The sequence below is a fragment of the Felis catus genome, chromosome B3, assembly GCF_018350175.1.
Source record: "Felis catus isolate Fca126 chromosome B3, F.catus_Fca126_mat1.0, whole genome shotgun sequence".
NCBI classification, from domain to species: Eukaryota; Metazoa; Chordata; class Mammalia; order Carnivora; family Felidae; genus Felis; species Felis catus.
In genome coordinates, this window is record NC_058373.1 from 113,133,591 (window position 1) to 113,155,965 (window position 22,375).

Genomic DNA, 22,375 nt, shown 5'->3' on the forward strand with positions numbered 1-22,375 from the left:
AGTTTGAAGACTGGTCTGTTTCATAGATTTAATCTCTTTGGATACTTGAGGTACTAGATGTATTCATTTTATTAATTACTCCTAAGAATAGCTATTTAAAAACATAAAAGATTAAACCTAACCCACCTTACTTGACTGAGGACTAGATTTAATTCAATTATTAAAGGGACTAGGAAATAGAAGAGTGTGTTGGTGAAACAGTCAATGCCTTTTTTGGAGGTTTGTCCCTTTATTTAATTCAGCAGCCTCTAGTAGCTTTTTAAATCCCAAAGTATAACTTCATATGGCTATTTCCACGAAATAGCCTTGATTGCCAGCTAGCATGCCATACTGGGAATATTTAGAGGAGGATCTAAATATTGGCACATGATTTTCACTTTGGTTTTTTTGAGGAGTCAAAAAACTATAAGGCTTGTGACATCAAGAATGTCATCAAAATATAACCGATGCTCCCTAAATGTTTGCTGTAGGCAGGAGAATTGAATTTTCACCTTGTTTACTGATGTTTTTGTACTTCAAAGGCGTAACTGTTGAGAAGTACTGGTGACCTCTATGGTGAGTGATTTTATCCCATGCAAGCCTTTTGCTCAGCTCTACAACAATTTTGCAAATTTATGACCCGTCCCAGAGAAAAGGTTAATACCTCACTGACACCTTGAAGGAGAGAACTAAGTAAAAGCATACATATACCCTGCTGCCCTAACAAGATCACTTTCAAACGTGAGGACAAGCTACACACCCATCTCCAAATAACCTGAGGAACAGATTGACAAGGACAATTGACAACTTTATCCAAATCTTGCATCTCCCCACAGCGTCTTTTCATTAAAAACTGACAATTTCATCTACTCCCCATTCTGCCTTTGAGGTAAAAGCAGTTATCAGCTCACACAACTGAAAATTAGCAGTAGTTTGGGTCTCGTTTAATCATAATTGAAAGTCAAAACCAGCCGAGAAAAAGTGGGAACATTCAAAACATTTCATTTGCTGTATTTTATAGCAAAAGAAGACGGACCAGTACATACATGGGTCATTTTCATTTAGGGGAAACCTACAGAGACCTGCTAAGCACTAAATCACACCAAGCATTATGATGATTACTCAGCTGCCATACTTTCAAACATTTTAGCTACTTTTGTATGAAGACCCATCAATTAAAATGGTTTGGGATTTTTAAAAATTCAAGTACTGGTACCTTGGCAACAGTTGCCCCCTGATTTGCCTCAAGGTGATGGCCATCTACTTTTTTCAATGCATGAAGATTCTGATACACCTATATAGAATGGTGCTGTTGCACCAATTTGGAGTCAAGCCATCAAGCCAAATGCAGTTTAATTTAGATAAACACTTGTTGATATTCAAAGAGCAATAAAGAAACTAATTCCAGGGACATCAGACCTTGGTGAAATGCCAAATGGAAAAATGGTGCTTTAAAAGGCAGTCTCTTACAATGTAAGGAATAAAATAAAACCTCATTAGCTTGGAATTCCTGATCACTCAGGTCAGGTATTTCTAGACCAGATTAAGAGGAGACAGTTCAAACTAAAAGGAAAATTTTTTCCTTAAGCACTTTGGAAATACTATTCCCCTTAAATGTAAGTTACATATCTATTCATTAAAGGAAGTCTAAGCACTTGTACTTGGCAAGAATGCTGGCAGTAGCTTGTGCCAGATTACTGTATAAACTTGAAAGTAATAAAAATGTTTTTAAAGATACTGTATGATACAGACTTTTCACTACTTCAGATTAACCCCACTGGTGAAGCTTCTTGGTACATGTCTCAATGTTTAAAACAAAAATTTCATGCCTTAATTTAATTCTTTTACATCTTTCTCTGTCCTTTAGCAGCTTCTGCTCTGCATCTCTTTCTGAATGCCATTTTTCATAGAAACACTGTAACTTCACTCTTTTTTGTATGTGTGAGTAATCTCTCCCATCTGAGCCCATGATTTCTGCAGTATATATGCTTATGCAGGCTTCTTTTTCAAAGCAAATCAATATTCAAGGAATGTTCAACCAAAATTTTGCCATCATCCCCATTTTAAGATGAAGCATTTTAAGATGAAGTGACAGGTCACTTGACATGTTTTCATAATCTTGCATAGTAATTTACATAGGCTCGAGTATGGAAAACCTTTGAAAACCATACAACTTTGTCCAGGAAATTCTAATAGCTAAAAACATGGCAGTTTTTATTAATTCCAAGGGAGGAGTTAGTTTTTAACAGCACTTCAGAGACAGCCAACACGATATTAGCATTTTATTTAGTATTGCAACGTGGCTAGTTAGTGTTACAACAGGGAACCCTACCTTGGTGCCCGAGGAATGGCTGGCTGTGAAGATGGGTGAAAGTCAAGATGCTGACACCTAATGGTTGTTCTAGCATTTCCAGGCTGTTAACAGGAAGGTGGGGAAGGAAATAGCACCACTGCCGACTGTGATCTAAGGATCACCAGTCTCACTGCAAAGCAGTGCAAAATATACAAAGAAGCTATAAGTCTGCACACACCCATTCTCCAGGAAACGTTGTCTGTACCATCCGGTAGGAGGGAGGAAACCTTGTCCTGTTCCTTCAGGAACACACTCCCTTGTCACGTTAGCTTTTTGATAGCTTCAATCCACTCAGCTCGCTCAGCCTTGCTGCTGGCCTGGATGTAATAGTGTGTGTCATCCTTGGTAATCACTTTGAAGAGATTCCCCTGGACATTTCCTTTAACCCCTGAGCAGAAGAAAAATCAGTGAGTGAGTATCCATGTCTGCTTTCAGCTAGAAGTCAACTGAGCCAAAAACAAAAATACACATGAAGTGTTTTTCAATGCCAACGTATGTGGTTAGGGAATCCCACCCAATGCCCGCTTCCCTCTTTTCCTCCTCTCCATTCCCTGTCCTTCACCTGTGCCCTCCTGGCCTGCTCCCTGCACCAACCACAGATCTACAGTTCCATTCACATCAAAGAATCCAGTATGCTTATGATAAAAGCAGGCACAGATCTGGGACCTGATATTAACTTGTTTCACTTCTTTGAACCTCAATTTCCATGTCCATAAAATGGGAATAATACTGTCTTAGCTGGCCATTGTGAAATTAGCGTGCTAATAGGCATTCAGCTGTGTTGCTAATCCTTAAACACTGTAGGCTTCTATTCTTAGGTGGCAATTTATCTGCCAGTAGGCACAGAAACTGAGGGGAAAGAATACCAGAAACAAGGATTATTTAGTTGTGTTGTTAAAAGACTAAGACCACCACCCCCCTTGCCCTTTTCCCTAATTCTGAAATTGGCTTCAAACTCACACCATTCGTCTCACTGAGAGAGCATACTCCGCTCCCATAGCTCAGTCCATCAGCAGAGCACTGCTGACAGCACAGCAGGGGGGATTTGAGGAGGAGCCTGAGGCCTGCAGGCCAGCGTGAAGTTGCACCTTACCAGTGGGAACGCCGTTATCCTCCAGAGCAGACACGAGGGAACCACGAAGAGAAAACCCACCCACTGGCCGGTTCTCTTCCTGCAGCGGAAAGGATTCCTCATTAGGCATAGTGTGAATGCATAAAAGGGAAAAAGGAGTTGAACTCTTGCCCGTAACCACCCTGAGGCCCGCTAAAGAAGTCAGAGAGTCATCTGGAAGAGTAGGTGAGGCTGAATTTAGACATCACACGGCCATGTGACATGCACCAGTAAGGAAATCTGGGCTTCATTTCACTGCCAGCAGTGGCAGGGCCACATTCCTCCCCTCACTCCATCGTGTGCCACTGTTAGGGTGGGAATTCCTGACTGAAGCCTGGTGATGGAGGAACTGCCCACTCTCCAGTATTTCAAAAAATGAATGAAAATCCTACATCTACCAAGACAAGGCTGGACAGGCCAACTAAAAGGCCATTTTTCTTTGCTTTTGACTGGAATTAAATCAACTCATCACACAATAACTCTTATACCCGAAACTCAGAGTAGCAATCCTTTGATCAATTAGAAAAAAGAAAACAAAATTAGTAAATTATGACCTAAACAGTACATGGTAGGGGCGCCTGGGTGGCGCAGTCGGTTAAGCGTCCGACTTCAGCCAGGTCACGATCTCGCGGTCCGTGAGTTCGAGCCCCGCGTCAGGCTCTGGGCTGATGGCTCAGAGCCTGGAGCCTGTTTCCGATTCTGTGTCTCCCTCTCTCTCTGCCCATCCCCCGTTCATTCTCTGTCTCTCTCTGTCCCAAAAATAAAATAAACGTTAAAAAAATAAATAAATAAATAAATAAATAAATAAATAAATAAATAAATAAAAATAAACAGTACATGGTAAAAGAAACTTTCCACAACACTGGTGGGGACAAAAGGTTGAGGGGCAGGATTCATGGGATCTCCTCATAGAAAGGGGTGAAGAGGCTGGAAAGCACTAGTTAGGAGTCTATCAGCCCGCTCCACCCTCCCCAGCCACACAAAAAGCTTTGGAGAAACTAAAAGATGCTTTCCTCTCAAAATAATGATAACCCTCTTGCGCAGGCAACAGCGTGCTGAAGGGAATGATCAGACCATCGAGTGCAGCTTGGATTGTGGGAGGAGAGGGAGGGAGGGATGCTGAGAGAAAGGAAGGAAGTACAGCCAGCTGCCTGCTGTGCCCAGGACAGAAGGGTCTGGAAGTATCACACACGGGTACCAAGTGAACATGTGACACTCACTTTGGAAGGGTCATAGTAATGCAGAAAAGCCGGATCCTTCCTCAGAACAAAGCGCCGCACCTTCCAGTTTTTCCTTTTGTGTCCCTGAGGCAAAGAAAGGGTTCAAGGCTCATCTGTGACAGCTCTGTCCCTTCCTCCCACCTCCATGCAGCTAATGCGAAACATCCAAGCCAGCTGGCTCCAACAGACTACTTTCTAAGAGGAGTCTGCTGGAGACCCAGGGATTGCAGTGACTTGGACTTCCCTGCTCAGAGACACATTAGCAAAAACACTGTCACAGTTAGCCAAGTTCCCAGAACCAAAGAGGGTCACACTGAAGGAAGAGGGGAGCATGACTCAGGGCCCACTCAGCGTGTAAGGTGGACAGGGAGGCAGCAGGTGTCAGCTACACTAAGAGCTCACGGGCAAACTTGAACCCAAGGGCACCAACTTTAAGTGTCAACTTAGCAAAAAAACAAACCTACACACAGTTGCATGTACTTATGTGCACACAAATACAGCAAAAACCACTTCAACGTTCTGCATCAGCAAAAGAAACGATCACTTCTATGTTAAAATCTAAATGTGTAAGACACTGGTGTGTGTGTTACTCTCTTTGGCTTCACCCCCTGGATCGCAAAGCTTCCTCAACCCTTTAGCCTGGAACACCCAGAGCCCCTCCCACACCTTCCTCGTGGTCTTCCAGGGCCTCACTGCCTCCCCTCACTAGACTCCTGTCAGGCCTGGGAGCGGCAGTAGAGATCTATCTGGGGTAGATAGGCAGTTGCATGCACAGTAAATAATCCAAGAGCAGATGGGGATCCTGATATGCAAGAAGCAGGTGACAAGGACAGCCATGTGCTCCAAGTAAAAATGGGCAGGGCACTGAGCAGCACGTGTGTCCATGGTACAGACATGCACATTTGCACGGTGTGTGGGAAATGCACAAACACGAGGGGTGTGCAGAGGTCACGTCACATGCTGGGATGTGGGGATTCTGTTCACAGAATAGCCTGTGTGTCAGGCACAGGTAGAAAGGCCACATGTGTGCCTGGGACAGGGCTTCTCTCCAAACACGGTTAACGGTAGTGACCACAGTCAGGTTTTAAACACTGACATTACACTGCAGAATTTTGTCTTAAAAGACTTTTTTTTTTTTTTTCGAAAAGTGTATCTGGAGGGTATGCAGAGTCCCACGGAAGAAGACAGAGACCCCAGGAAGCGTCCTGGAGCTGAAGGCCAGCAAATGCAAAACACTGATCCAGTAAGCAATGTCCTTCCAGACAAATGCATGAACTGTGCAGTGCTGCAGACGTTTTTTAGCATTGTGATACTGACTTGTGCGTACTTTCCCCTGTGTCTGGGACACACACGCACACGTGTGTGAACGGGCACATTCATGCCTCTTGCCTTGCTCCCTGCAGCCGCCACCGGCTCCTGCTTTAGCAGATTCTGCTGGTAATGAGTGCCCTTTAGCAGCTCAGCCCCTCCCACCCTCTGGGGGCATTCTGTCCATCTCCCTCTCCAAGACAAGCATACCTGCTTGGCCAGATAGCCCTGTTTTACCACTGTGCCACTCAACTCCACAGTGCTGAGGTTAATTTCTTCCTTGGAGCTTATCTTCTTCTTGTAGCTCTCAGCCTAGTGGGAAGGAGTGAACAAGGGCTCTGTTACAAAAAGGCTCCAGTTCCAGGCTCTGGGACTACCACAGGGGACAGGAAAATCCTTGGTACAGAAACCTCACTCCCCCTGAGGGTGAAGAAGTCCCCAAACCCTAGGCCTCTGGTCCATGACTGTGGATCCCCTGGCCCTCACTCGGTTACCTTCTCCTTCCCTCTGCCCCAGCGGCAAGAAGAACCCACTCCCTAACTTACGAAAGTGTACAGGGCTGTGGAGTCATCCAGGAACTGCTCGGCCAGGTCTCCAGAGCGAATGGCTCCCATGCTTCGGACGCCTACTGGCTTAAGGAAATTCTCTTCCATGAGCATGGAGGCCAGGGTCACAGCCTCCAGACGGTTAGCAGAAAAGCTGTTGGAGATGAGCCAGTCCACTAGGGATGAGCCTGCATTGGGGCAAGGGCAGCATCAGTCAGATGACAGGCTACAGACCAGCCTCCCTGGGGGTGATTGGCTGTGACCTCATTGACCCTAACCTCCTGGGCAGCCTTGGGTTCTACCCGAGAGCATGTGGCCATGTCAGACCAGCCCATTGGCCACAGGCAGCTCTGGCCTCAGCACAGGAAGGCAAGCATGGCTGAGTCTCAGGTCGCCATGCCCCAGGTTTCCACTGCCCAGCCCAGCCCCCAAGAGGGGATGCTCACCTATGAAGGTCTTTTTGTAGGTGCTTCCCTGTTCCATGTTGGGGCTTGGCCGGATTCCGCTGCTGCTGTCATGCATCTTGTCCACTATGCGACTACACAGAAGGAAGGCAAAGGAGAGGGGCCCCACAGTGTGTGATACCCACATCACACCAGCAGGTAGGAGGGGGAGTCCAAGAGTGCTGCTACAGGTATAAAGCAAGTGGCAACCGGTGTGATACACATCACAAAGCAAGAGGCGTTTCCGTAATGCATCAGATTGGAGAGGTAGGATTTCAGGATGTTTCTTTTCTTCTTGCTCATCTAAATGCTCTCATGTCTCTACACTAGATGGGTATTACTTTTGTAGCAAAACTTAAGAGCTATGACTTTCAACTTAAAAGCAAAATAATATACAATAATGATTCTCTATGATCTGCAGAAGTCGGACCTCCTCCAGCTACTTCTCAAAGTCACCCATCACTTCAACCCACTCCTACCTCCACTGCTCCTCCTGCACTCACCATGGTCTAGCAAGCACCCAGGCTGCACAATCAAGATTTCGGTGACTGGCATGGAGCTTTCTGGGAGCCCAGGAATGGACTCGTGCCTTGTCTTTGATGGGTGTAACAGTTCTGCTGCCTGGGAAGCTAGGGGGTGTTTCCTGTAGATGTAACAGTTTCCATGATGGCACTCCCTTCTGACGTCCCCACTTTAGAGTATTGCCTCCACCAGTGATCTGCTTTCCTTCTGTTCTGTGAGATGATTCCCGCCACCAATGGAAGATCTTTTCTCATTTTCTATTTATGCCCCTGAGTTGGAAAGCCACTGAGATGAGACCTTATTTATTCATATTTGCATCTCCTGAGCACCTAGTACAGTATATGGCATTCAAGAAGCCCTCTATAACTATTTCCTGAATGGATGGATGGATGGATGCATACATGCATGAATGGATGGATGAATGAGGAACCTCACAGAGCAAGAATGCAGCCACTACCAGAACACACCATTCTTGCCACCAGGCTGCAAACAAGACCAGTGACTTGGTGCGTGGAGATTCCTAGGGGGCTGTGACATAGCCCCAGGCACCCTGGCTGAAATTGAAGGGAGGGTCTCAAGACATTGAGGTGTGAAAGCAGCAGAGGCCCCAAGATATTACATAGGAGCAGGGCAGGGAGGGAGGGCCACTCCCAGGCAGAAAAAATAATACAAACAGGACAGTGACAGCAGAAAACCCTGACGCACAATGGTGGCACCAGACAGGCGTGTGTAGTAACAACAGAACCCACCCCCTCCCCAGTCGCACTGACAGAAGCAGCTGCAACAAAGCCAGGCAGGGTGAGGGGCAGGGGTGGGCTGGGTACTCACTGCAGACTGATGTGAGGGGGCAGCTTGAAGGAGTTCTTCAATATGTGGAGTTGCTGGACTTTCCCCGGCTGCCCAGCATGAATAGCTCCTGTTATCTCAAAGGCCCAGGCGTCCCTCTCCTCTCGAGAACAGGCTTCCAGGAAGTACTCAGTGGATGTTTGAGTCTTCAACTTAATGAGAAGCTGCAGGAAAAGATGGCTCGTCAGACCAGCACTCAGAGGCCTGGCAGGCCAGAGAATGTTGGCTCCAAACAAAGATGACAGGGCTACAGCAAGCCCAGGACACACAGATCTGGTGGCTGCCGAACTCCCAACCCCTCAACCATGTCCCAGGGGGTGGTCTTCAAAGATTCACTTGTCAACCTGAAGCAACAGGGAGCTCATGGCTCACAAGGCAAGCTCTCCCTCTTGGACAGACTAGTTAGCGTAGGGACTGTTGCCTGGGCACTTTGCCTCCTTGCTTCTAATCACACAGACTAACTTACCTCCCATGACAGCCCCTGTGCTGAAGTGAGAAGTGTACTGGCTTTCAAGTCCAACTGATCTGAATGCAAATCCTAGCTTAGCCACTTAGCTATGAACGCTTGGGCACATTAAGAAACCTCACTAAGGGGTGCCTGGGTGGCTCAGACCGTTAAGAATCTGACTTAGGCTCAGGGCATGATCTCACGGTTTATGAATTCAAGTCCCTCATCGAGTAAGCTCGAGCCCCACTTCGGGTAAACCATGAGCCCTGCTTCGGGCGAGCCCCACTTTTCTCTCTCTCCCTCTCCGTCCTTCTCCCCCCGCCCTCAGCCCCCGTCTCTGCCCCTCACTCACTGGGCCCTCTCCCTCTCTCAAAAAACAAAACAAAACAAAAAAGGAACCCCACCAAGCCTTAGTCTCTTTATCTGTCATATGGGGATATTAACACCTACGTTGGAGGAACTGTTCCTTATGCTCCTTTTGGTCCTCTTTTCTTCAGTCATCCCCAATCTTTCACACACTTCTCATATCATATGGCTTAAACCCTTAATCAGCTCATGCTCTGTTACATGTTCTGCAGGTGGTCGCCATTCTCATAAACTATGACCCATGGAATGGAGCCGGCTGCTCCAGGAAAGCTCTGAGGGGCACAGGGTGGCACGGCTGACGGCCCGAGGTAGCTCTGGTGGCACCATAGACTCGCACTCTATGAGGTCAGCAGACAGTCTTTTTGATGTAGGCCACATCTCCTCCATTCCTTAAATGTGCATTTAGGGTTTTTTGGGTTATTTTTGGCCACTGTGGGATTCTGATGTTGACCCTATTAAATGTCATCTTAGAAGCCTACTGCTTCTTTTGGGAAAGCGGATGCATTCTATTTCATTCTGATTCTGTCTTCCAGTGCATTAATTCCCAACTTGCTTTGTTTGCAGACTCAACATCCCTCACCTCAACTAACAGTAAAAACAGTGATGAGATGAGGCTGGTTCACAGTCCCAAAAGATACCACAAATCCGTTCCTCCAAGTTAACACTGACTCACTCATCAGCATCATAGGGGAACAAATTCACCCAGCTCCCTGCACCTGCACTGGCAGTCTGTAATCAACATTTTAATGAAAGAATTTCAGGAGAGACTATATAATTCCATGTGAAATCCACACATACTCTTTCATAGCTTCCCAAATTAAAAAAATAAAATAAATAAATATATATGTGTGTGTGTGTGTGCACATATATATATTCACATACACATGTATATACTGTATAACGTGTTCTTAGCGAACTTGCTGGCTCCTCTTGACCTCTTGCAGGTCAAGTACTCTTGAACTGGGAGGATGACAATCTGAGAATGTTAGGGAAAACTAACATGAAGTTCACAACTCCAGTTAGCAAATTTCACTTATTTCCTTTTTTGAAAGCTTCTCTATCTCCAGCCCGTTCTACCAGCACTCTTGCTTTCCACTGTCCCTTAAAGATTGTTAAAGGGCATCAGGTTAACGAGCAACCCTACAAGGTCTGGGGTTTAATTTATTGAGAACTAGAGTCTTAACTTCACTTAGAAAACTAGGGGTTTTTCCTCTTAAAAACGTCTCCGCTGTAAATGTTTCTTCTTTCTTAAACATCAATTCAACAAACATTTACTAATCATCTGCTATGTGTCCAGACATTGTGTTTGGTTTTCTTACCCATAAGGAAGAAGGTGCAGCCCCAGTCTTCCCAGGCTGGGCATCCTCCGGCAGCCCCACCTCCACCCAACAGAATGCTACCCCACCTGACTTTTTCCCTTAATCAGTGGCACTTCCAGATTAGCAGAGGAAATTGTAGGACATTTCATTTTTGCAGCCTCATAGGGTGGAATGACACTCAATACCTTCCTCTCCCTTGTCCTCAACATCCAGTCAACCAGGTCCTGTTGACATGTCCTTCATAACATTTTCTTGTGTTTCCCCCTACTTTTTGCCTTATTTCATGCCTCACTATTTTAATAGCTCCCTTTGTTTTCTTATTTGAGAAAAAGTCGAAACTACAAAAGAGTACAGCAGTTAACATAATACCAGGAAACCCACCTCCCAGAATGGACTGTCACAAACGTTTTCTTATACTTAGAAGGCTTGTCAATTGGTTTAGAAAAGTCAAAGAAGAAAAACATAAGTGGTTAGATCCCTTCTTTATTGATCTAGTAACCTATTAGAATCAGAGCGTAGTTCCTCATTTTAGTCCTCCTAAGAGTGTTTCCACCAGTCCATTCTCTTACTTCAGAACCTTCAGTGACTCCCCATTACCTCCATCTGGCCCCAGCCAATCTCCCATTGCTCCCTTGGTGAACATTCTCCTTTTGCCACACTGGCCATCGTCATCTCCAAATCTATCCCTATCTCTCCCCTCACTTTCACTCAAGACTTCCCACCTGACATTCCAGAATATCTGCCTCTCTCCTTTTTCAGATCTTTGCCAAGTCTCTATTCCTCCCAATGCTGTACCTGACTCAATAGCCTATAAATACGTCTTCCTCCTCTTCAGGAATATGGTGTTCTCTATGACTAATCATGTTTATACCAACATTTGGAACTCTGAATGTTTTTCGATTAACCACTTGTTTTCATAATAAGATGACTAACTCCAGGGAAAGCACTTTTACCATTTTCTTCCTTGACTCCTCCAAGCCTAGCAAATTTCTTGGCACAAAATGGGCCCTTAAAAAAAATGACTGATTCAGATAATTTTTCATGGTAGGGTTGAAGCTGCGCCTGACTTTTAGAACACTCACCCCCTTAGAGGATGAAAACCATCACATTGAACCCCAAGATAGCAATAGTTGCTCCCATTTGTGAGGTTCCTCCTAGCCTACAAGGTGCTTTGACAGACTGTTACCTTCTGCATGATTCTCAACACAATCATGGGGGATAGTGAGGTGTCACTATTTTACCCCATTTTATAGAGGAGGAACTAAGGCTCAGAGAGGCTCAATTACTTGCCCAAGGTCACACCTGCTACACAGCTCAGCAGGACCTGAATTTAGGTTTTTTCAATGATAACTCAGCTCTTCCTATTATCCACATCACCTTCACCAAAGAGGCCAGAGATGAGAGGGTCCCGGGCAGAAAGGAGCCGAGAAGCAGGGGCCTTCACTTACGGGTCGGTTTTCATACTCCAGGCAGGGGCAGGTGATGGTGCAGCCATCCAGAAGGATCCGGCCCTTGGGAGGGGTCACCTTCCGACCCCCCTGGAGCTTGTAGTACAGCAGCGTGTTCTGCCGGAGGATGAACCATCGTGCTTTCCAGTTGTGGACAATGTGACCCTGAGGATGGACAGCACAGCCCTGTGGTGAGACGGCTGAGGGGACGACACTGTGTTCAGGGAGAGGTGTCCCACAGCACAGGTAGCCAGACTGTGCCGTGGGATCAACTGCCCAGAAACGGGGACAGCATTATCTTTTTTTTTTTAACTTCACTTAATTTTTTTATTTTAAAATAATTTCAATTCATACAAAAGCTGAAGAATAGTATTAAGAACTTGTATGATAGAATCATTTAAGAGTAAATTCTTAACATGATGCTCCAACACTTCTGAATATTTTATTGTGCATCTCCTACAAAAAAAGGGGGTGGATATTTCCAACATAACCACAATGCAACCATCAACATCAGGAAATTTCCATTAATATATTATTATCATCGATTCCACAACCCCCAGCCAAGTTTCACCAATTGCCCTAGTAATATCTTTAATAGCCAAAGAAAGGATCTAGTTCAGAATCATACGTTTTATTTTCATGTGCATGAAAAAAGCATTATCAGTCTGGATCTCTTTGTCATCTGAGTATGTAACCAAGACCTCCCATTTGACCTTGTTTGTGGTTATAAACCTTGAAAGAAACTACAAAGTATACTGAAGAGGAAGTCGTACTACCAGGAGACCGCTGTTGCTAACATTTTGTTTTCTTATTGTCTTTTTTCCTTAGTTTTTACTTTCTGGTTTAAAAAAAAAAAAATCAGGACCATGTTACATATAGTTTCATTATCTAGTTTTTGTTTTGTTGAGCTTTGCTGAGCATCGTCTCACACCGATGTATTTCTTTTTTTTTTTTTTAATTTTTTTTTCAACATTTTTATTTATTTTTGGGACAGAGAGAGACAGAGCATGAGCGAGGGAGGGGCAGAGAGAGAGGGAGACACAGAATCGGAAACAGGCTCCAGGCTCTGAGCCATCAGCCCAGAGCCTGACGCGGGACTCGAACTCACGGACCGTGAGATCGTGACCTGGCTGAAGTCGGACGCTTAACCGACTGCGCCACCCAGGTGCCCCCCGATGTATTTCTTTAAAACATGTTTTTGAATGACCGCTAGGTGGATGCAATATTTACTTGTCAATCTTCTATTGTTTGAACTGAGGTTGTTTCTTTTTTTCACTGTTATAAACAATTCTGCAATGAATATTCTTGCACACAAATTCTGATCTGCATCTCAGATTTTCTTTTCCTTAGCATATATTCCTAGAAAGAATGTCACTAGTCAAAGATGTAGGCAATTTGTAAAGTTGAAGCCACAGTCTACCAGTGCTAAGGACCCTAATAATCTTGCTTAGCTTGGTATGGCAAGACTGAAAGACAGGGTAGTTTGGGGGTTCTCAAGTGAGTCATAGAGCCAATGGACAGGATAATAAGGTAAAGGCAAAGAGCCTATTTCTAGAACAGACCAACAGATGAGGGAATGTCTGCTGAGGAATCAGAAAGGAATGGGTTTAGTACATACTCATGAAAGCAACTTTCATGGCATATTTCCCAGAGCAGAGCCCAATAAGAGTGAGCTTCTAACTAAGAGAGATGGGCTTTATCTGAATCAGAGACCATTTCCCTAGTTCACTCCTTTCCTTACATTTCCTAGCATTTATTAAGTTCAAAGTCTCCTCGTGTTCTCACATCTGTGAAACTGTGATTGTTCGACGTGTACTGTGCACAGTGCTGTTAGGGAACCAAAAGTTGTGGGAATTGACTGAGTGAGCACTGGGCTATGCCCAAACAATTTACTGTGGCAACTCAATAAAACTTTTAACTATGTTAATATGGCAAGAATTTATTAATATGTCTAAGTGCTATTACATTGCATGGCGATCAAGCTCTTCACAGAAGATAACTTTCATAGTCAAGTTCAAGTTTACATTTTTTGCTCTCTCCCATACTTAGGATCGACATGTAACATGACAGGTGACAGCTTTTCTTGATGTGGGCAGACATGTTTCAAGAAACAAAGAAGATTTGGTTTTGACGTCTCAGCAGTTGGGGTTCTCTACTGCTCCCCACATGGCCCAGACTTGGGTCCTCTTTTTCGATGACCCCCTTCTGAGGGGCTGTTGAAGCAGCATTAGCAGTAGATTGTTGGCTCAAAAGATTGTGTACAGGGAGAATGCAATCCTAGTTGATGGAATGGGGGCTGGTGTGAGGTAGAGAAGTGAAGAAGGTCAAATAATCTTATATCTTAAAACATAGGTGTTACAGGCTAAATTATGTCACTCCTCACACACACAAATTCATATATTAAAGCCCTAACTTTCAGTGTTGACTGTAGGTGCAGATAGGGCCCTAGAAATGTGATTAGATTAGGATGAGGTCATCAAGTGGGCCCTAATCCAATCTGACTGGGGTCCTTATAAGAAAAGGACACTCAGAGACACAGAGAGACATCAGGAAGGAATATGCACAGAGGAAAGACCATGTGAGCACATGGCAAGAAGGTGCCCATGTGCAAGCTGAAGAGAGGCCTCAGAAGAAACCAAACCTGCTGACAGTTTGACCTTTTACCCTAGCCTCCATAACTGTGAGAAAATAAATCTGTTTAGCTGTCTTGTCTGTGGTATTTTGTTTCAACACTCTAGCAAACTAAAGCAACAGGGAGAGGAGAAATGGGGCTGGAGACGTTCAAGAAAGTGTCACCAACAGATGTTGAACAGAACAAACCAGTTTGGAGATACTGTACTTTCCTGGACAAAATGCTACATTTCTCGGAATCCCTGGCACGAAGGGAACTGATAGGTGACCAAGTGGCTGCCACCCCTATGCATGGTTTCCCACGGGAAACAGGAATTTTTGGAGAGAACAATGTTGGAAGAATAGGTTCTTCTGACACCCAGTCCCCAGGGCTACCAGGGACAAATAGCAAACAATGTCAGCAATGATGTTTCCGCTAGAAATGTCTGCTGGTGCTGGTAGGTATTTTTGTCTAGCTACATCATCTCTGGCTTTATAGCATCCCAGCCAGGTTCTCTGGCCCTTCCAAATATTCCTGAGTTACTTAATAGTTATTATTCCTCCATGAAATCCCTTTCTGTTCAAACTCACTAGAGTGGAATGTGTTTATGAGCAACTACAGATCCTGACAGTAAGGATGAGAGGTCTGAGGAGAAAGGCTGATGAGAAAGGATTTACTGTGTAGGTAGAAACCCTGAAGCAGCTTGTGACCCTCAAAAAAAATGTTCAAATCTTCTGACCCAATAATTCTACTTCCGGGGATGTGTGTGGAGTAAATCATCTAGGAGAGGGAAAAGGTTTTATGTATTGAGACACTTAGGATCATTGCTTATAATAAAATAATGCAAAGTATTCTAACTGTGTAACAATACCATGCCCACTGTGGCTATAGGGGAGGCATTCCAATCCTAACAGATGGCTGGAAAGGTCATTGGTGGAGCCCTCAAGGTCAAACACAGCAGTCTGAGTCAACAAGAATCACAGCGTCAATGGTCTTTAACACAGGTAAAACACTTTTACTTACATTTTTTCATACGATACCTAAAAATGACTCTAGTAGCTATTTTAGAAAATTTCTGAAGGGACACCTCAGGATTGTTAATAGTCATCTCTAAGGACTAAGACTGGACATAAGGCAACAAGAATGAAAACTTATTTTTCAATTTACAGCCTTGAGTACTTTTCTAGTTTTTTTTTTTTTTTTTCAACGTTTATTTATTTTTGGGACAGAGAGACAGAGCATGAACGGGGGAGGGACAGAGAGAGAGGGAGACACAGAATCGGAAACAGGCTCCAGGCTCTGAGCCATCAGCCCAGAGCCCGATGCGGGGCTCGAACTCACGGACCACAAGATCGTGACCTGGCTGAAGTTGGACGCTTAACCGACTGCGCCACCCAGGCTCCCCTCTAGTTTTTTTTTTAATAAAAGTATGTATTATTTTTATAATGGAAAATTAATTTTAATTCAAACAAACAAAAATCCTGATGAGATGATTAGGGAAATAATTCATACACTTATCTATTCATTCAACAATCAATGACTAACTACTACTGCACCAAGCACTGGGCTGGCAGCAGAGAGACAAAGATGAACAAGATACTGACCCAAGACAGCAGAGGAGACACACAATGATGCCACTCAATGTGATAAGTTCCAGGACAGATGACTGGTGGGGTCCCCCAGGATATCCACCTTTTGGTATTCACAACCTTATATATACTTTTTCCCCACATTGTACAAGGGCTGATCTGTGTGACCAAGAGAATATGGCAGAGTAATGATTTGTCAGGTTAGGTTAGAAAAAACGGACTCTGAGGAAAGCTAGATGCCACATCATGACCAGCCCCTATAGAGAGGTGAGGAACTAAGACCTCCAGCCACTAGCCATGTGATTGAGTTTGGAATCGGACCCTCCAGTCAGCCAAGCCTTCAGGAGAGTGCCACACTAGGCAATATTTTGGCTGTAACTTCATGAGAGACTTGAATCTTGCAGCTAAGCTCTTCCTGAATACATGCCCCTCAGAAATTATGTGAGACAATAAATGTTTACAGCTTTAAGATGTTAAGCTCTGGCAGGGCACCTGGCTAGCTCAGTCAGTTAAGTGTCTTGACTCTTGGTTTCAGTTCAGGTCATGATCTCAAGGTTTATGAGTTCGAGCCCTGCACTGGGCTCTGCACTGTCAGTACTGTCTCCCTCTCTCTCTGCCCCTTCCCTGCTTGTTCTTTCACTCTCAAAAATAAATTAAAAAAAAAAAAAAAAAAGACACTAAGGTTTGAGGCAACTATTATAGAACAATAGAGAAGTGATACAGGTCATGATGCAAACCCCGAAAAGCAGCTTAGGTGGAAGAAGAAGCTCAAAAGAGAGTGAGTGGGGTTAGGTTGGCTCCCTGAAGAGCTGCTACTGGGGCTGAGTCTTGAAGGTTGTGTAGAGTTGGTCAGGTCAGGAAGGCAGGGAAAGGAGAGCTTGAACCACTTCCACTTTTGAGAAACTCCAACTGGTTCTGTATGGATGAGGCTCAGAGGCCTGTGGGCAAAGGACAGAAGTGATGCAGGCACAGTCAGCTTCAAGTTCCATGCAGTAAAGTTTGATCTGTATACTGTGGCCAGAGGGGAGTCCTGGAAGACTTCTAAGAAGAAGCTGCTAAGAAAGGCTTAGGTTCTCATGTTAAGAAGATCACCTTGACCACACTGTGGCAGAACAGCTGAATGAAGTGGGCCAGACTGGAGCAGGCAGTTCAGTTGGCAGATGCCATAATAATCCATAAAATGGGAAGGAGAACTCCATTATCCCTGGTCTACAGAAAAGCACGCCATGTTCAGCAGAAATAAGGAACTGGTCTAATGTCACCAGGTAAAGGGATCGAGGCCAAAACTACTGTGGTATAAGTTGAAAGATATCCCAGGCTTCCCTCTACCCAGGGAGTTTCCTCCCTCTCCAGGTCCTTGTCTGCAAATGGCTGGCCAAGGCCAGAGGCCCACCGGACCAACCACAAGTGGCTTAGAGTCCCTAGAACCCCTTTAGGGAGAGGGAGGAGAGTCCATAGCTGGGATAACAAACCTATGACTGGGTTCAAGAGGCATGGAATATTATAGCTGGAGGCACCCTTTGAGAAAGTCCATACTACTCCCTACTTTAATGATGAGGGAACTGAGGCCCATAAAGGTCTTACCCAAGACCTTACAACCCTAGAAAAGCAGAGATGGTACTTGTTACAGATTGAATTATGTTTCCCTCCCCAAAAGGTATGAAGTTTTAACCCCTGGTACCTATGCATGTGATCTCATTTGGAAATAGAGTCTTTGCAGATGTAATTAGGATACCGTGAAGTCATAAAGGATTAGGGCGGACCTAATACTAACTGGTATTCCTTATATGAAGAGGATAATTTGGACAGTGAGATATACAGGAAGAAGATGGTCATGGGACAGTGGAGGCAGAGATTAGAGTGATGCATCTACAAACCAAGAATGGCAAGAATTGCCTGCGTGAGATAATAGGTTTTATATTTAGGTCTCTGTCCCCGGCTCCTGGCACAGAGCTCCTGAAACCCTTGTAATTTCCTGGGTAATAGGAACGTCTTTTTTCTAACGAGGTGACTCAAGTGGGCTCCTGGATGAAGGCTGGTCACCATAAAGAACCACAATTAGAAGCTTGGCATTTTCAGCCCCACCCCAATTCTCTTGAGAAGGGAGAATGGCTGAAAACAGAGTTAATGATCAATCATGACTATGTGATGAAGTCTCCACAAAATCCCAAAAATACAGGGTTCAGAGAGCTTCTGGGTTGGTAAATACATGGAAATGCTGAGCCTGGCATGCCTGGGGAGTACATAGCAGCTTCATGCCCCTTCCCACATACCTTGCCCTACCCAGGTTTTCCAACTGGCTCTTCATCTGTATCACTTATCATATCCTTTAATAAACTGGTAAATATATTTTCCTGAGTTCTGTGAGTCACTGTAGCAAATTAACTGAAATGGAAAAGGGGGTGTATTGGAACCTCCAATCGATAGCCCATTGGTCAGTCAGAAGTGCAGCTAGTGTCTAAAGTATGGGTGGGGTGGGGTGGAGGGGGGCAGTTTTGTGGGACTGATCTCTTAACCCATGGGATATGATACTATCTCTAGGTAGATAGTGTCAGAATTGAGTTAAATGGCAGGACATGTAGCTGGTATCACAGAGAATTGCTTGGTGTTGGGGAAAACCTCTACACTTTTGGTGACCAGCAGTGTCAGAAGGGAAGTGTTGTGAGTACAAGTAAAGGAAATTCACAGGATAAAGAAACAATAGGTTGTTCCCTATAAGGTTTTCCCTACATGGGAAGGAAAAATCTGCAAACGTCAAAGCAAAAGAGCCAAGGGAGGATTCTCCCCTATAGGTTTCAGAGGAAGCATGGCCCTGCTAACACCTTGATTTCAGACTTCTAGCCTGAAGAACTCCTTCCAGACTTGTTTCTTCTATGCCTATTTTTCCTTACTAATAATACCTTTTATATTTTCACTTTTTGGGTTATTAGATTATAAGCATTTTTAACATCTGCAAAACCATAATATACTTAGTCATTTGTTTATTTGTGCGGACATATAGGTAGTTTCCAGTTTTTTCACTACATAAATAATACTGTGTTCATAAAGCTTTGATGGTATTTTCTTGGGATAGAGTCCTTCCTACAAAGGACATTTTCAGGCCAAAGGGTGTTAGCATTGCCATGTCATTTTCTAAGAGGGTCATCAGAGGTATGAGCCGGGCAGCAAGGCCTGAAGTACCTCAGTGTCTTCTTAAAGGAAAAGCAATCTTGTCCGTGCTGATCTCACTTCCTTCCCCCTCACCCTCCTTTAAAGCCAGGCCAAGTGAGTGCCCTGCATTTTGCCTGGAGCTTTGCTTCTTTCTTGTCTGGGCGGGAGTGAGAGCCAGATCTATCATGCCCCTGCCCGTCAACTGCTTTCACCCTCCTGGGTGATGACTGTTTTGTACTCTGGGCTTCCAGCTCAGGCCCTGCCCCCACCCCAGGCTTTAAACCGTCCTAAATCTATGGAATCCCATGGTCCTAGCCTTGCAACTAGTCCAGTGGATACAGAAGCTGCTGCCGGCGCCACCCAGGAGGAGAGGGAGTGGGGGTGGGGGGGAGAAAAAGTTGAGATTGATCAATAGGCGGGAACTGTTAGCAGGGGCACCCAGCCAGGTCCCTCACCTTGCAGGAAAGGGTGTGGCTTCCGCTAGCTTCAGGGCCAGCCTCCAAACACCAGGCTTTGGGTTTAGCTGGAATGAGCATTCAGTATTTCAGCCAAGCGCCTTCTGTGGGCCTTTGGGCTGGACCTGTAGACTGTTCTCACTTCCCTGCACCCTGAACTCCCTTGGCCAGCGACCCAGGACTGGGCAGCCATCCAGAAGAGAATTCACATCCTTCCTTCTAGCATTCCCGGATTCTGCATGGTGGTGGTGGTGGGGAATCTTGGGAGGAAACTCCAGCAACTGGGGGAGACCCCTACTAGGGCCAAGCTATGTGGACAATCAAAGATGCCTATCAGATGCCCTGCCCAGCTCACACTCTCCCTCTCACCTCACAAGGTGCAGGAAAGTTGGAGCAACCCCGCCACAGGTTGTCTTTCTGAGGTGCAGATGCTTCCACAGAACGAGAAGGACTAACCACAGTGGCTTGGAATTTGGTACCTGCTTGTGTCCAGCCTGACCCTTGATCTGGCATCAGCCTCCTACTAGATCTCCTGCTTGTAGTTTTGAGCAAACAACACCCCTGCCCTCCTATACAAATAATGTGTAACATAGCATGGCTACATTACCCATGGACCTGAAAGCAATCAGACTTCAGGGCTGCTCTGACTGCCAGGGGAGGCAATGGAAGGGGGAGCCCCGTCATCTCTCTTCATCCATCTCCCTCCCAAAGCTACAATCTCAGTAGAAGAGCCAAAAGTCTCATCCCCAGATTTTATGCCCTGCTGTTATGTTAGTATAAACCCTTACTGTGGACATCAATGTTAAAAGAATTTTAAAATATTGAACTTCCTCTTGCTGCTGCTCTTTGGTTCATTTTCCACCTTGATCTGTGTGCTCTTTGTCTGTCTGAAGTCTTGTAAGCTGTGGGAAAGGCGACATGGGCCATGGGCATGAGGCCATGGGCCATGGACTGAGGATGGAGACTGCAGTCCCAGTTATTAGTCCCCCGGCTCTGGGCAAGCGGTTTCATCTTTCTGCCCCTCAGTTTCCTCATCTGTAATTCAGTGATAACAGCACCCACCCTGCTGTGGGCAGAATAAGATTTGGAGTCAACCTTATGGGTTTGCACCCGCTCCATCACCACTAGCACCCAGATCCTAAGCAAGCTGCTTAATTAACCTCCCCGAACCTAGTTTCTCCTTCGTGGAAAGGGAGGAAAGTGGTGCTACACGTGTGGGACTGCGGGGGGCTGAAGAACACGAGGTCCGGGACTCCTACACGCTAAGAGCTTCATTCAGAAGCCTGGGCTGCCTCCTCGCTCAGGGGTTACTGTGAATAGTACAGGAGATGATGCGTTCGTACATAGACGGGCGCCGCGAGCACACTTAGGTTGCTTCAATATAGCATATTTAAATGCTGTACTCTTTCCGGCTTAATACGTTTCCAGCTTAATACTCCCCTTCAGGAGTCGCCCCCCGCCTCCTACCACTAGCCAAGCTGAACTCTCCTTGCCTGTGTGCCCCGGCCGCTCTGTTCCACCTGAAGCCGCCCTCCAACCCCGGCACCCGGCTGTCCCCAGGCCGCCGAGACCGCCGTCGGGCGCGGGCTGGGGACCCGGCTCCGGGAGCCGCCCTCCGGGCCAGTGTCCGCTCACCCTCTTGACGAGGAAACCCTCCTTGAGCACGCCGTCCTCCATGTCGCTGCGCGCGCCAGCCGGGCCTCCGGGCGCTCCAGGTGCGCTGTACCCGCGCCGCCCGCTCCTCCGCGCGCCCGCGGCGCCCAGGAAGCACCTCCGACCCCGCGCGGGCGACGCCTCCCTGGCCCGCGTCCAGAGCCCGAGACCGCGGGGCCTCCCGGGCAGGAAGTCACGCCAAGTCGGGGTTTCTGACGTGGTCGCCCCCGCAAAGGCGCGCTAGGGTCTGCGGTTAGGCCTCCGGGTACAGAGTCTGCGGGCTCTGAGCGTCCCGCCCTGCCGTCGCCTCCGGGAGCCTTCCCCGTCCCGCGCTCTCCGACCGGGCGGGGTGCCCCATCCAGGTGCCCCTGAGCGCGCGCGGCGCCTCTGGCTGTTTGGTCTTTGCCCATCTTCGCCAGCCCCCAGCCTTAACCAGGTGCCTGCCTGGCACTTAGTGTATGGCCCTCGAGTAATACTTACGGAATTAAACGGCACTGAAAGGATTTGCAGGGATTCCGAGTAATCCCGAGCTCAGTGGAAATGGGCGGGGGGGGGGGGGGGGGGTGGAGAATGGATGGAGTGGAACCAGCTGGGAACTTTATCCTGGCCCCTGGTGGGCGCAGGGCAAAGTTCCCGTTGACAAAAAACAACAACAACAACAACAACAACAACAACAAAAACAGGTCACAGGTTTAAAGAAGCAGGCGCAGATTGCAGGAGCCCTCTGCCTCCAGAATATACCCACCCACCCCCAAAAAAGCTACAGCTGGGGATTACTTCATTAGGTGCAAAATTTAAGGGCATGCCGAGGAACTCAGTAATCTAGATAAATTATATTTTAATGCAGTATTTTTGAAAATCAAAAATAATGCAAAAAAAATCCCCAGATGAACAAAATAACAAAAATTTATTTTTTTTTATTTTTTTTAAAATTTTTTTTTCAATGTTTATTTATTTTTGGGACAGAGAGAGACAGAGCATGAACGGGGGAGGAGCAGAGAGAGAGGGA

At 46.0% G+C, this 22,375-nt stretch overlaps 1 protein-coding gene across 1 annotated transcript; it reads right to left on the bottom strand.

Moving 5' to 3' along the window:
- Positions 1–2,246: 2,246 nt before the first annotated feature.
- PLEK2 (pleckstrin 2) lies at positions 2,247–21,702 on the bottom strand. Its single transcript, XM_003987746.4, has 9 exons — positions 21,349–21,702; positions 11,909–12,073; positions 8,310–8,491; positions 6,963–7,054; positions 6,517–6,704; positions 6,182–6,283; positions 4,664–4,747; positions 3,426–3,504; positions 2,247–2,720 (listed from the first exon to the last, which is right to left on the bottom strand). Exons 1-9 carry the CDS (start codon positions 21,388–21,390, stop codon positions 2,593–2,595), a joined length of 1,062 nt encoding a protein of 353 aa, XP_003987795.1. The 5' UTR covers positions 21,391–21,702; the 3' UTR covers positions 2,247–2,592.
- Between the last annotated feature and the right edge of the window lie 673 nt (positions 21,703–22,375).

What these genes read in the sequence shown, in the direction of transcription:
- PLEK2 (XM_003987746.4), bottom strand. Translation starts at nt 21,390, where the DNA reads ATGGAGGACGGCGTGCTCAAGGAGGGTTTCCTCGTCAAGAGG. An exon ending in CTACAAAAAGACCTTCATAG is followed by an intron (nt 6,705 to 6,962) that starts GTGAGCATCCCC and finishes GCCCCAATGCAG; the next exon opens with GCTCATCCCTAGTGGACTGG. An exon ending in AGGGCTATCTGGCCAAGCAG is followed by an intron (nt 4,748 to 6,181) that starts GTATGCTTGTCT and finishes TCTTTGCCTCAG; the next exon opens with GGACACAAAAGGAAAAACTG.